This window comes from Mus musculus, chromosome 12, assembly GCF_000001635.26.
Source record: "Mus musculus strain C57BL/6J chromosome 12, GRCm38.p6 C57BL/6J".
Classification (NCBI taxonomy): domain Eukaryota; kingdom Metazoa; phylum Chordata; class Mammalia; order Rodentia; family Muridae; genus Mus; species Mus musculus.
The window spans coordinates 35,068,038-35,082,676 of record NC_000078.6 but is presented as its reverse complement, the minus strand read 5'-3'; the positions used below and the strand labels follow the sequence as shown (position 1 = coordinate 35,082,676).

The window sequence follows — 14,639 nt, the reverse complement described above, 5'->3', positions numbered from 1 at the left end:
CAAAGTGTTTTTCAAAGTTTTATTCAAATAACTTCTAATTTTAAAACCTTCAGGCCCAAGAATAATAGAGTACACCTTTAATGCCAGCACTGAGAAAAGAGAAGGGCAAGCAGATCTGTGCACTGGAGGGAAGTGTAGAGACCTTGTGTTAAAAGACCAAAACCAAAGTAAAACAAGGAGGAAAACGGAGGAAGGTCAATACAGAAAGAGGAAGGAAAGGTAAAATAACAATGATGATGTCTAAGAAAGTCCATATTATTATTATTATTTATTTGTCTAAAATTACATATAATACATATAAGCATCTCTGTGTGGTGTGTTTGTCTCCAGAATTTTCGATACATATCACCTATAGATGATATGTCCTTGTGTTTTGGTCCTATATATCAGTTTAATTTGATAATTAGAAGCACTTAGAAAGAAAGTAATTATTTAAACTTGTGCTCTTAAGATCATGACTGATAAAACACTAATCTTAGCCTATGATACAACAGTAAGAAATCGAGTTAAAAGAAGACTTGTAACTATAAACAAGTTAATTCTTTTAGCTGATACTTAAGTACAACAAGAAGCTACAATTGGCTAGAGGATAGCTGAAGCACTAAGGGTTTGACTCACAGTCAAAAATCTAAGAACTACAAATTATTAAATAATCCATCTAGCTGGGCACAGTGGTGCATGCCTATAATCCCAAGCACTTGGGAGGCAAGTTCAAGACCAGCCTGATCTACAGGCAAATTCCAGGATAGCCAAAGCTACACAGAGAAAACCTGTCTTGGGGAAAAAAAATAAGTAAATGAATAAACAAATACCCACACAATAAAACAGCAAATGTCCTGAAATAATACTGACATTACCCCATGATTTGACAACAACCACCCGTGTGCTTCCCCCATCAAAGTGTTTTTCTTAAGATTGCAAATAAATGATCAGCTTTAACTGTAAGGAAGTGTCTATATCATCATCACTTTAGACGAATACACTACACAACATTTCAAAACTTGAATTCTTTTATCAAAGAGCCATATGGATTGTTCACAGGAAAACCTATTCCCCTATTCCTTTTTTTTTTTTTTTTTTTTTTTTTTGGTTTGGTTTTTTTTTTCGAGATAGGGTTTATCTGTATAGCCCTGGCTGTCCTGGAACTTACTTTGTAGACCAGACTGGCTTCGAACTCAGAAGTCCGACTGCCTCTGCCTCAGGAGTGCTGGGATTAAAGGCGACTGCCTCTGCCTCAGGAGTGCTGGGATTAAAGGTGTGCGCCACCACGCCTGGCTCACATATTTAAAATTTTAAGAAAAAGCAAAACCAAACTAGGAAATTATTTTTAATTTATAAAATATCATCACTTGACTCTAAAAAAAATCTATTTTGTTACTTAAATTTACAAAACATTGAATGATACAAAGTTTTACTGAAGGGAGAGTCAGTCAGCATAATCAAGGTCAGGAAAAGAGAAGATACAATTCAGAAAATGATGACCTTGGTGGCCATAAGGAAGCATTCTGAGAATGTCTCTTCAACTGGGCTTCAGGGGAAGCAAAAGACCCTTACTAGTCAGGGAGCCCCAATGGGTCAGTGGGCTAGTACAGAGCCACACTAATTCACAGTACAGAGCCACACTAATTCACAGTACAGCACCACACTAATTCACAGTACAGCAGGAGTTTGTAATTTCACACTCCATCCTACAACTATAAACATTACTTCCAATAATCTATCTTTACCTAAAAACCTTTATAGAATTCTAAGTATCCAAACCATTTTTGGAAGTTATTCCTTGATAAATTAGCAAAGTCAGGAAAAACTCAATAAACTTGTAGTAACAGTGTAGAGAGTACATTCCATTTATCAAATTCTATGTGTAATTTACTGTTAAGAAATCCTTCTCAAGTGGGGCAATGGTGGCACATGCATTTAATTCTAGCATTCCAGAGGCAGAGAAGGTAGACCTCTGAGTTCAAGGCCAGCCTGTTTGAGTTCCAGGACAAGCAGGGCTACAAAGAAATGCTGATTCAGAAGGGAGAAGGGGAAGGAGGGAGAGTGGAGAGAGAAAGGGGAGGGAGGAAGAGAGGGAGATGGGAGAGGGGAGGGAGGGAAAAAGAAAGAAGAGGGGAGAGGGAAAGGGAAGGGAGGAAGAGAGGGAGAAGGGGAAGGAGGGAGAGTGGAGAGAGAAAGGGAAGGGAGGAAGAGAGGGAGAAGAGAAGGAGGGAAAGGGGAGAGAGAAGGGAGGGAGTGGGGAGGGAGGAAAAAGGGAGAGGGAGAGAGAGAGAGAGAGAGCGAGAGAGAGAGAGAGAGAGAGAGAGAGAGAGAGAGAGACTGCTTATTGTCTTAGAACTCTCACCATCCTCTCTAAGTCTACAATTCCTCTCTTTCCAAAGTAGTATGAAATATTTTTAAATAATTTTCCTCCTGTCTTGAAAAGGGGCTTATTTTAACTATGAAATTAGTAGAATCTCTACCTTTCAGACTCTTAAAAGTTTAGAAAAGCATCTCTTTATGAAAAATAATCTTTTTCAGTGAATAAAAGCAGCCTTGATCCTGTGGTGTAAATGTGAACATGCAAGTCAGTGTAGTTAGAGATCTCTTACTGGCTGTGAAGGGCACATTTAGTTTCAGACATCCTGTACCAATATTTTCATTAAAGATATTCTGAACTCTGGGTCACCTGACTCCTGCGGCTGAAATAGATTTAAGTATTTCAGTTCAAGGTACTGCATCTAGGTAATTACCAAGAAAATATTGAATCTAAAAACAATATAGTTTTGTGGCAGAACTGCCCAGTAAGCAATGGTGTGCTCCCTAGAAAACAGCCACCCACCCACGACTTTCACTGCCTACATACATACACACTGCACGTCCACCTCAGGTAGGACGTGGGTAGCAGGTCCCTCCAGGAGCCACCCCTTCATATCGCACAGACCCAGCTAAAGCCACCTCTAGCTCTATGTTCAAAAATCATCCAAATGGAGGTTTCAAAATTAGAAGTGCACACTGTATACTAATTACATAAAGTGGACTTGATAAACATAAGCACAAATCAACAACAAATACTTACTCTAGCTGAGCTAAACTGGGCGGTGTCTCACAGGCAGTTCACCATCTAGACTTTCCTTATAATTCTGTGTCTAATACCAATTGTTATGTGCACTAAGCTATAATATGGTTTGGCTGGAATCTTCTTTATAAAGGTTTATAATTTAAGGGAAATTACAATACAATAAATCAAGTAACTATGAAGAGGAAACTATAAAAGCAAGTATTCATCTGAACTGTCTGGACCAAAGTAATAACATTCATCTGAAGGTACAATGATTATCTGACACCTAATGATACAATGAAACAGTATCTCCTTTAATGTAAAACTAGATGTGTTATCTCAGCTGGCCGCAGTTTACCAATAGATACTAAAGTTCTAGCTTTAAATCAAGAATATTAATTTATATTATAAAAGATACTTTCATGTTTAGTAATTAAAATTTCATTATAAAAGATAACCACCACATACAAAAGGGTATCTGAATTTTACTTGATTGTTTTTATAAACTTTGGTAAACAAAATTTGGAAAACAAATCATACTCCTAGCTCTCATAGTCAATTCATTTCTATTTTAACAAAATGTCACACACATAAAATTATAAAATTTTCATTGCGTATACTTACCCTCCCACAAAGCAGAGGATATAAAATGCCAAATAAAATATTACAAAGGGTCCAAAGGTTATTAGAAAAAGGACAATGCCAAGGCTTCCCCATCCCCATATGGATAGACTGGCCTGAAATAAAGCAAAGGAACAAAGGGGATGTAAATAAAAACAAAAGAAAGAATTCGTCTGTAAATTAGAAGAGTCACTTTTCAGAAGGTTTTAATTTCCCCTTTTAAACACCAATGATCAAAATTTTTCATTTTATACATTTACAGTATATTTTAGTAAGCATTAAAGTATATACTTTTGGAAATGTAATATATCCTTGGAATTCATTTCCAAGAAACAATACTCAAGAAATTTAAAGAGATCATCAATAAATACTGAGGGGGAAAACAGTGGTAGTACAAAGTTGCGATAAGAGATAGTTATACAAATTATTGAATGAAATCCTGCATAAGAAATAAAGTATTTATAAGATAATTGAATATTTATATTTGTAAAAGCATTCAGAAAAGTATTAGGATAAGTGACTAGTTTACTTAGTTATTATTTATAATACTTTAAATCTCAAGGACTATTTACATACTTTTAATTAAAATTTCAATATACATTATCTTACTGAAAATTAGATTTTTATTGTATCCAATAACTACACAGAAACTCAAGATATACTTGAGAAAATATACTTGAGAAAACTCCAATTTCTATCACCAAAGCTAGCCACATGTTTAATAAAGTATGTCCACAATCTTCATCTTTTTCAAAGAAAAGAAAACTAGTTATAAAGAAATATGTTGTTTTATACAGTAAAAGTATTCCTTTGTTAAAGGCAAATTGGATTTCAGCAACTTAAGTCTTAATGAATAAATAAAGACATTCAATTCAAATAGTTTCTCCATAAATTTGCTATGCACTGTGATGTATACAAAGATGGTATTTGTCTTACTCCTGGTACCAAGAAGAACAGAGAAGAATGGCTTATAAGACAAAACAATTAAGACACTGAGCCAAATGAAAGAGAGAGAGAGAGAGAGAGAGAGAGAGAGAGAGAGAGAGAGAGAGAGAGAGAGAGAGAGAAGAAGAAGAAGAAGAAGAAGAGGAGGAGGAGGAGGAGGAGGAGGAGGAGGAGGAGGAGGAGGAGGAGGAGGAGGAGGAGGAGGAGGAGGAGGAGGAGGAGGAGGAGGAGAAGGAGAAGGAGAAGGAGAAGGAGAAGGAGAAGGAGAAGGAGAAGGAGAAGAAGAAGAAGAAGAAGAAGAAGAAGAAGAAGAAGAAGAAGAAGAAGAAGAAGAAGAAGAAGAAGAAGAAGAAGAAAGAAGAAGAAGAAGAAGAGGAGAAGAGAAAAGGAAAGAAGAGAAGGAAAAGAAAGCATGCATTACAAAATGTTACACTAAACAAAATTAATGCCAAAAAACCTACAGCACAGCCAATACATATTGTCGCTTATGAATGAAAGGGTTTCATGTAGTCATTCACCAGTCACTGACTCCTTCGTGCAGGGTTAAGCAGAGTTCAAGGTGCTGACACTCTTAAGCTGCAGAGCACAACTGTGTTGTACAGAAGCACATGCATACATGTGTATATGGCTCCACATGTTTACATTCTCAAACTATGAAAACAGTTCATCAGGTAGGACAGCTCCTCCAGAGAAAACAACAGCTAAGAAGAGAACACAAGAAACAGAAGGCTCTCCCACAACTGCCTTAGGAAGAATTTATTTATGATACTGAGCTTTCCTAGTTATTCATATTCTCTTCTATGTTCCTCATCAGAGTCTTTTTGCTATCACCACCTCCCTGGTTAGAAGTAAAGCAAAAAGCACCCTTTTCCCTTTTCCCATTGATCATCACTGAACTCAGCATACAGTACCTACCTCTCACCACAGTATTGCCATATGCCCACCAACAAGCAACATTCTGTCCACCCAAACTGTTTACCAACTTCCCCCAAGAGTTCTGGTAAACTCCCCTGAAAGGTGAAACTAGACGTGGTACAGACAGGTATTGCTCAGCCCACCTTCTCTAGTGTAATCTGACTTACTACTAGCATTAATACCCTTTATGTATACAGATTGATGCTTGTTCGTTTCAGAACTAAATAATTTGTCAATTAATGATATATTCTTAAGTTTTAAAAACAGTAAAATAGCTTTCCTAGCTTGGAAAACAAGAGAGCCTTCTCAAATACTTCCTCACCAGGCTATTTAGTTCTAATTTTATATATCTTCTACTTACTTTTATGTTTGAATTATATCTTTCTCAATTAAACAGATTTTCAAGGGGCTGGTAAGATGGCTCACTGATAAACGTTCCTGCAGACCTGAGTTCCTATCTGGGATCAATATGAGAAGAACAACTCCTGCATGTTGAACTCTTCGCATGCACACAGTGAGACTTGTACATACACAAAATAAAAAATAAATGCATAAATAAATATGTAATATTTGATTTGAAAATAAAATTTCAAAGTAATCACAATTAATTGTATTAATTACTAAGCTTAATTAACAAAACAATTAATTTCCAAGGAAGACACAAAATTTGTCTTAAATGTCAAGTTTTCTATAATGGGGTAAGGGAAGGAGAATGCCTAGACAGACTATACTCAAGACTGGCCTCAAACCACCTCTAGACTAGCTCAAATGCTAAGCAATCCTCCTGCTTCAACTCCTAGTAAGTGTGCACCACTACACCCTCAAGTTTCCAGATCTTTCCAAGTCTAACAGTAAATTAATATTTCTTACACATAAGAAAACGTCTACAATGTTTTGCTTAATTAAGGAGAGAAATTAGTTTGGTTTGGTTTCGTTTCGTTTGGTTTGGTTTGGTTTGGTTTGGTCTGGGTGTGCTAGCTTGTTCTGTTATTTCTTCTTTGCAGTTTCATTATGTGTATACACACATGCTTTGGTCATACTCTGCAATGCCAAGGGTCTAAACCTTGGATCATGAGCTTCTCACAATCTAGGCAAGGGTTTGTTCAGAACTATATATATAGCTCCAGACCCAGGAAAAAGTTTAAAATCTTACAGACTAACAAAATTAAGCATGTCCAATTAAGTCAAGAAATTGTTTGGGTGTTAATCTCTTACAACTATCTACCAATTTAAATTTTAAAATTCCTTATTGAAGCATCAGAACAGTGCATTATCAAAAATAATATTTTTTCATTAAAAATTTACCTAATACTAGTTAATCTAGTTAAACAGTTATAATTATAATAACTTCCTAAAATGATCATGTATAATGAAATTTAGGATAATTCTGACTATGTCAAAAATCTTCACGAATTCAGATAAGTATCTCCTAAAGATGCCAGAAAAGAAAGAAATCTACATTTACATTAAATAATCCTTCATATATTACCATTTTCTTTGCTAAATTCACAAATCAACACTGAAATATCCATGCTGATGTATCCTGGAACACTCACAACTCAAAGGTGGAAACCTTGAGTCTATCACAAGGCTTCTCAAGTGTCAAGTACCTAAGCTGCAGATTCACAGCGTTGATAGCTGAGCTAGGGCCCAGGATGGTTTTCCCTAACACACTGTCAGAATGCTTTACTTTAGACCAAACTATACAGTTATGAATCTTAACTCCAGAAAACATTATATACGATTCTAAACTCTAAAAGGCTCTGAAAATCAAACTGTACTAAGCACTGTACATACTACTCACTGTATTTCTTGGAATAACTTAGAAAACAGTCAAGTAGAGGTGTACACTGATACAAATGTTTCCTGGGCTCTCGAGTTCAAATTCCAACTGTCCTATTGGTTAGCTGTGCAATCTTCACATGCTCTCAGTCCCTCACCCAGGTTAGGTGTGACTGTGAGGAACACATGAGCCTAGGCCCCACTGGCCAACTTTAATTCAATCATCGTCATTTCTACTTTAATAGTAAAGAGCAGCTGGAGATGCATGTAGCTCAGTTGCTAAGTTTTTGCCCAGCACACAGGAATTCTGGATATGGCCCTCAGCACAGTATACAACCAGGTGAAGTGTTACACGCCTATAATCCAGGACCCCAGTGGTAAAAGCAGGAGGATCATCAAGTTCGTCATCCTTAGCTACAGTGAGTTCAAGAAAAATTGGGCTACATGAGACTTTGCCCCAGGAAGGAAGGAAGGAAGGAAGGGAGGGAGGGAGGGAGAGTGTGTGACACACACACCCACAGTAAAGAAATTAGGATATAAGGATTTGTTTCAGTTTTCAAGGTTACACACCTAATACTGGAGTGGATGACAGTTAACACAGAAAACTCTAACTGGCCAAAATAGTAAGAATAAGTGTTTGGTGACTAATGGAACATTACTGTCGTCTCTCCAAAGTTTCAGGGTACATACATCATGGAATAGGGAACAGGAAAACAATGTGATACCATGAGGATGGCAGAAGCCTGTAACAAAAAGATATTGTGAACATGACATAGCCATAGCATTCATGCGTTCACTGAGGCTGTGGATACATGCAGGAGATGGAACCTCTAAATACTTTATCACACTTTGGGGAAGACCCCTGAGACCCCACCCCTCGGGACCTACTGACAGATAATGGTTACTAAAGCGAGTGTCCTTTTCTTCAGTGGAGTAGCCTGATGCTTTATTCATACTCCAGTATTAAATAAACTCCAACCCACACTCCTGCAAGCAACTCTAATTTAACTCAGTGGGGCAGGCACATACAGAAAAAGGGCTTGAAGGTAGGGACAGGTTGTTAAGAAGAGGTTACTGGGCAAGAGAAGAAGAAAAGTGGAACAAAAGGGTTTTTTTTTAAAGACTAAAATTCCTATATATATGCACGAGATGGTCAAATTTTTTTTTTCCAAGACAGGGTTTGTCTGTGTAGCTCTGACTGTCCTGGACCTCACTCTGTAGACCAGGCAGGCTATACTAAAATGCACAAAAACCCACTTGTTTCTACCTCCAAAGTGCTGGGATTAAAGGCACCATCACTGAATGCTCAGCTGTCACATGCTCCACTATGTTCACAGCAGCCTTATTTGTGATGACCAGAGGCTGGAAACAACCGAGATGTTCCACAACAGAAGAATAAATATAGAAAATGTGGTTCATTTACACAATGGAGTACTACTCAGCTATTCAGAATGAGGACATCATGAGTTTTGCAGGCAAATGAATGGAACTAGAAAATATCCTGAATGAGGTTAACTCTGACCCAAAAGGGCATGCATGGTATGTACTTACTAATAAGTAGATATTAGCCAAAAAAGTACATAATACCAAAAATACAATCTACAGAACTCAAGAAGAACTCAACAAGCTGAAGGGCCCAAGTGAGAATGCTTCAATCCCACTTGGGAAGGAGAAGAAAACAATCCCAGCATGGGGGAGGGGAAGGGAAGGAGGGACCAGGTGGGAAAGGGGACAGGGAGGGGAAGAGGGGAATGTGGTCAGGTAAGGGATGGGGGAAGGGTGACAGGAGTGAAGCCCTGAGGACCAGCAGAAAGAATGGAAACAGGCAATCTCAGGAGGTAGTGGGAGGGGGCAGAATGGGGGTGCTCTAGAATGTACCAGAGATGTGGGAGGTGAGAGACTCTCAGAACTCAAAGGGAGGGATCTCAGATGAAATGCCCTATAACGGGGAGAGGAAACTTGTAGAGTCCACCTCCAGCAGAAAGACAGGGCATCAAGTGGAGGGATGGGGTTGCCATCCCATGGTCAAAAACTCAGAATTGTTTCTGTCTGAAAGAACTACAGGGACAAAAATGGAGAAGAGCTTATGGAAAAGGAGGTTCAGTGACTGGCCCAAATTGGGATCCCATTCACGGGAAGGCTCCAAGGCCTGACACTATTACTAATGATATGATGGGCTTATAAACAGGTCTATCATGACTGCCCTCTGAAAGGTTCAACAAGCAGCTGAAAGAGTCAGATGCAGATATTTACACTCACTCAACCAATGGACAGAAGCCAGCGACCCATGTGGTTGAATTAGGGAAAGGCTGGAAGAAGCTGAGGAGAAGGGCGACCCTGTAGGAAGACCAGCAGTCTCAACTAACCTGGGCCTCCCAGATGTCTCAGACACTGGACTACCAATCAGGCAGCATACATCAGCTGTATATGACACATACACAGCAGAGGACTGCCTGGTCCTGGTCCAGACTCAGTGACAGAAGATGCACCTAACTAACCCTCAAGAGACTTGAGGCTCCAGGGAGTAGGGAGGCCAGGTAGGGTGGGGGTAGGATGGGGACATCCTCTTGGAGAAGGGGGAGGAGGAATGGAACTGTTGGAGGTTGAAGCAAGAGGGGAATAACAACTAGACAGAAAAAAAAAAAAAGAATAATAAGAAAAAAAGAAAAAATTCCTTCAAAGGTTTCACTATCAAGAAATAGAATAAAAAGGATCATAGCAGATAGAAATAATTCATCTTTTGATACTTTATGTCTATCAAAGCATACTTATGCTCAAAATTTGAAGTTCATACATACAGCTGATACTAGAAAGGATGTATTTCTACAAAATTGCTATGTGTTTCTTAATGTAAAATTCTCAAAAGAGATCATCTCTCAAGTCAGTCAGTCTGACCATAGACAATTTTAACTAAGCAGCATTGTTCAAAAATACACTGCATATTCTATTACAGTCAGTCCTAGAACATCCTGGCATGTGAGAAGCAGGGCCAAGTGAAAGCAGCTGGTTTTGACCAGCAGGAGAACAAGCTGTCAGAATTCCCATATGAAGTACCTTGGGCTCTGATTTGAGTTACTACATGGGATAAACTACTCTCAGAGCTATAAAAACCAAATACACTCTTCAAATTTTTTATTTATTTATTTTATGGGTGTTTTGCCTTCATGGGCATCATGTGTATACCTGGTGTTCACAGAGATCAGATGAGGGTGTCAGATTCCCTAAAACTGGAGGTACCAACAGTCATGAGCTGCCACTTGGTTGCTACCAATCAAATCCAGATCCTCTGCAAGAGCAGACAGAGCCCTTACCTGAGTCATCATGCCAACCCCCAAGTACATTTTAATACATTTCATGGCAGAGGGTAACCAGACAAATGGGGCCAAGAATCAAAGCTTATACAAATGTAATGCCAACCTAAGAAATTATATATAGTTCAACAACCAAAACAACCATAAGAGTGGCATTACCACAAGTCTAGCCTGTCTTCCTCCCACCTAATTCTATCTATAGTAAGCTGGAAACTATTCTCTAGGAATTTCAATTGAATGTTATCTTGACAAGAGATCCAAGCCTCATTTAAGGCTATAATATAATCAAGGTCTGGTGTATACGTGCCAATTTACTAAATATTAATCCATTTAGTAGCTAAAAGGAAAAACAGAAACTAGAGGAGAGAGAAATCAAGGGGTAGGATAAGGGGAAAGAATGTAAAAAGCAATGCTAAGTGGAAGTGCACCTCTCTACCTGACCAGATGGCTTCAAGCATCACTTGGTCATGCCAGTACAACCCATGCCAACACCCCACTCTCCAAAACAAAACCAATTCAGAGCTCCATCCTCCTTCTCCCCAGGGAATAACACATAAAAATAGTAGCAAGCTCTTGGCTAACTCCACATACTCTGGCACAATCTATCTAACCACCATGATTTGCAGGAACAGCCACACAAGCATCTGAAGTATTAATGTTGTGCTAAGAACCCAACCTTCACTTTTCATGCTCAGTAACACAAAAATCTTTCACTCACCCAATTCAAGCTACCTAATGTACCTTTGCGGAGGATGCCTAAAGATGGTGACATGGTCTAAGTTTTCAATACAGCTGTTGAGTAGACAGGGACAGAGGACTTGTGAGGACAGACATTTCAGTCTCAAAGCTAGCTAACTGGGAATACCCTCAGAGTTTCTCCTTCCTGTTACAACTGGAAGGAGAGCACAATAAGTAAATTATATACATACATACGTATTGCTTCTTTGGTAATAGAACTTTCTCCTTTATACTTCCTAAGACAATTATTTGCATACGTGTAGATGACTTCCAAACAAATCCTTAATATTTTTATTACAGTAATAGTAAGAAATTACCTCTCACAAGCCAAGAGAACCTCAAGAATCTAATAATAAAGAAAATATGTGAGAACAAGCTGCTATGAATTCAGTGGGTTGAGAGTGTATTTATTCTTGTTGCATGTATACCTGCTGTGCACATGCACTGAGTCAGAGGACAACTCTGGAGGGCACGATTTCCTTCTACTTTTGCATGAGTTCTGGTGATGAGAGCCATCTTGTATGCTCAAACTCTATGGTTTTTCTTAACAAGAATTTATCAATTCAGGAACAGTTACACCAAGTATAAAGTAATAGCAGGCAAAAAAAAATATATAGATACACTATTTATTAGAATATAAACTAGATTAATCTGCATTTTTCCTCCTTATTCCCATAATGCAAACAGTGGAATCAATTGAATTAGGGACCAGAAACAACAGTGTTAAAATTAAATTTAAAAATCATTACTTCTTGAATGCCTTTTCTGATGCACAAAGAAAATGAAGACTACATAAAATGCTGATGGAGTGTAAAGAAGCAATCCTAGCAGACTTCCCACAAAAAGTCAAAAAAGGTACAACTGGTTTGCTACAATTTTCTGGATTTCTGATAAGAGGTTTAGCAGACAGTGAGGAAGGAAACAGACTAATCAAGAAACTACTAGAAATCAATTTATTATAATAACTGTCAATAAAGATTTTTAAAAAATTAAAATTTTAAAAAAATTAAAATTTTAACACTAAAAGTTTTTGGGTTTTGTTGTTGTTTTGTTTTTGTTTTAATTAACTTGAGGACTCAGAAGTTAAAGGCACTGACTGCTCTTCCAGAGAAGCTGGTCTGATTCCCAGCACTCACACAGTGACTCACAACCATATATAACTCTAATTTCAGGGATTCTGACACCTTATGGCTTCTATGAACACCGTGTATGTGTCTGTGTGTTATGTGTAAATAATTAAATAAGTAGATAATTCTTACTTTTTAAAATAATGTCTTTTTACTTGATGTACAACAGTGTTTTGCCTGCATATATGTCTGCTTGAAGGTGTGTGGTCCCTGAAATTGGAATTACAGGTTTGAGCCACCATGTGGGTGCTGGGAATTGAACCCAGGTCCTCTAGAAGAGCCACCAGTGCACCTAACTGCTGAGCCATCTCATCTCTCCAGTCTCATAATTATTTTTAAAATAAACTTCTCAATATTCATCTAAAAACAAAACACATACACACACGCATACACGCACTCACGCACAGGCACACACATACAAAATGACGATGCCCTTACCTATACATTATGCCACAAATGTTAGTTAGTACATGCTATTAAAGAATGCTTACTTCAGGGTGGGGAGGATGGTAATCTTAAGACAGAATTTTCACCATTTAGAAAACATGTTGCTATTTATAAACATTTCCCTTTGCCAGATTAAGGTCAATTTTAAACTCTTTAATAATAACATTGAAGTATACCTCATCCAAAAATTCTCTTAAAAATAACTAAAATCAAAAAAATTGATTGAAAGCAAAAAATTTTAATATACCAAAGATTAAGACACTTAAATTTCCACTGTGAGTTAATTATGAGTTAACAGAATTCATTACACCAAAAACAATCAATCCTATTTATTTTGAATAACCTTTTTCTATCAGCATATTTATTCTAATTATTTTCACTAAGTAAAATTGTATACTGTTAAAATATGCACAGATATCAGAGAAAATTACAATGCTCCCTTTTCAAAGGACATGATAGGTTCTGTCAGGCAGTGGGATACAGGGGATCAGTTGAGTGCTATATATTTCTAAAAAACCTTGTTCTATATATGACCTTCAAACAGTACAAATATTTTACATAATTATGAAAACTACACTCAGTGAAAATAATCATATATAGAGAAACTCCTTCCAGTGTTTTCACAGTATGGCAAACTAATGGTGGATCTTTACTGGAAAATAACATAATAGCAGCCAAAATATTTCTATCACTTTAAAGAGCCTTAAGTATTTTATCTTTCCGTAAAAAGCAATACTGGCAATAATACGCATCAAGGCTAACTGGAAGAATGGCTGATCTCAGTCAGGGGCAGAAACGTTCTCAGGATGAACCCTTTAGCACCAGAAGATGGTCCACTTACACTAGGAGGATTCCAAAGACATCCACCTCCCCACCCATGGCATGGTCAGAGCAATGGCTGTGATGGACTGGCCCGACTCTGCAAAAAGTCGCAGTGACCTCTTCTAAAGACTGACAATCCTGTCATTCGTCTTAAAGGTAAGAGAAAATTTAACATCTACCAAGTCATCACTGTCAACAAAAAGAAAGGTTGTTAAGAAAGATTTTATATGATGATGGATGTACTGCAATTCTTAATGAATTACAAGTCTACATAAATCTAGCTGCTAATTCTTGAATGAAAAAGTAACAGAAACAGATGCATCATAGAATAATGCGATACAAACACCACTATCTACGGATTGTGCTACTGGGAAAAATAAAATTAAACGTGAGCCTTACTTCAAGAATGCAGAAAACTGAGAGAATGTTACAAATGCCATGGAGATGAATCAAGCAGAACTCATATGGTGGGAAACACCAGAGGGTAAAAAGCAAAAGGAAACAAAGTTTCTTCAACAAGTGAAATTCAAAGGAAAAAAAAGAATGATGTGAAATAAGAGCAGGAAGCAATCTGTAGATTAAACCAGCATGCATTGAAATTTCTCAAACTGATTTTAAACAAAGTATGGCAGAAAAAAGAAAACAAGAAAAAAGGAATTTGGTAGTTCTAAGCATTGTTAGTATAATGATATTAATAAAATGGAATTTATTTTAAGCTGGCATAATGATAATACGGTTTTTAACAGTGAATTTTTTAAATATATTTTCAAGATGAAATCAAGTATGTGAAATATTCTTCAAGGTCACCTTCAGAGTTCTATTGAAGAAAAAGTAAAAAGCCATGTATCTACAACAACCTGTGGGCTGACAGGAGCCTAAGGTGGCAGGAGC

The 14,639-nt window shown here is 37.5% G+C and overlaps 1 protein-coding gene across 5 annotated transcripts in view; it reads right to left on the bottom strand.

The window, feature by feature from the left end:
* Positions 1-14,639, bottom strand: part of Snx13 (sorting nexin 13) — a 101,334-nt gene that overhangs the window by 64,804 nt on the left and 21,891 nt on the right. For 4 of the 5 annotated variants that reach the window (XM_006515062.4, NM_001014973.2, XM_017315017.2 and 1 more), the window contains exon 2: positions 3,665-3,777. The exons of the other annotated variant lie outside the window; for it this stretch is intronic. In XM_006515062.4, coding sequence (XP_006515125.3) covers positions 3,665-3,777 — 113 coding nt within the window. The remainder of the gene's footprint in view (positions 1-3,664; positions 3,778-14,639) is intronic. 5 annotated transcript variants of the gene reach the window in all.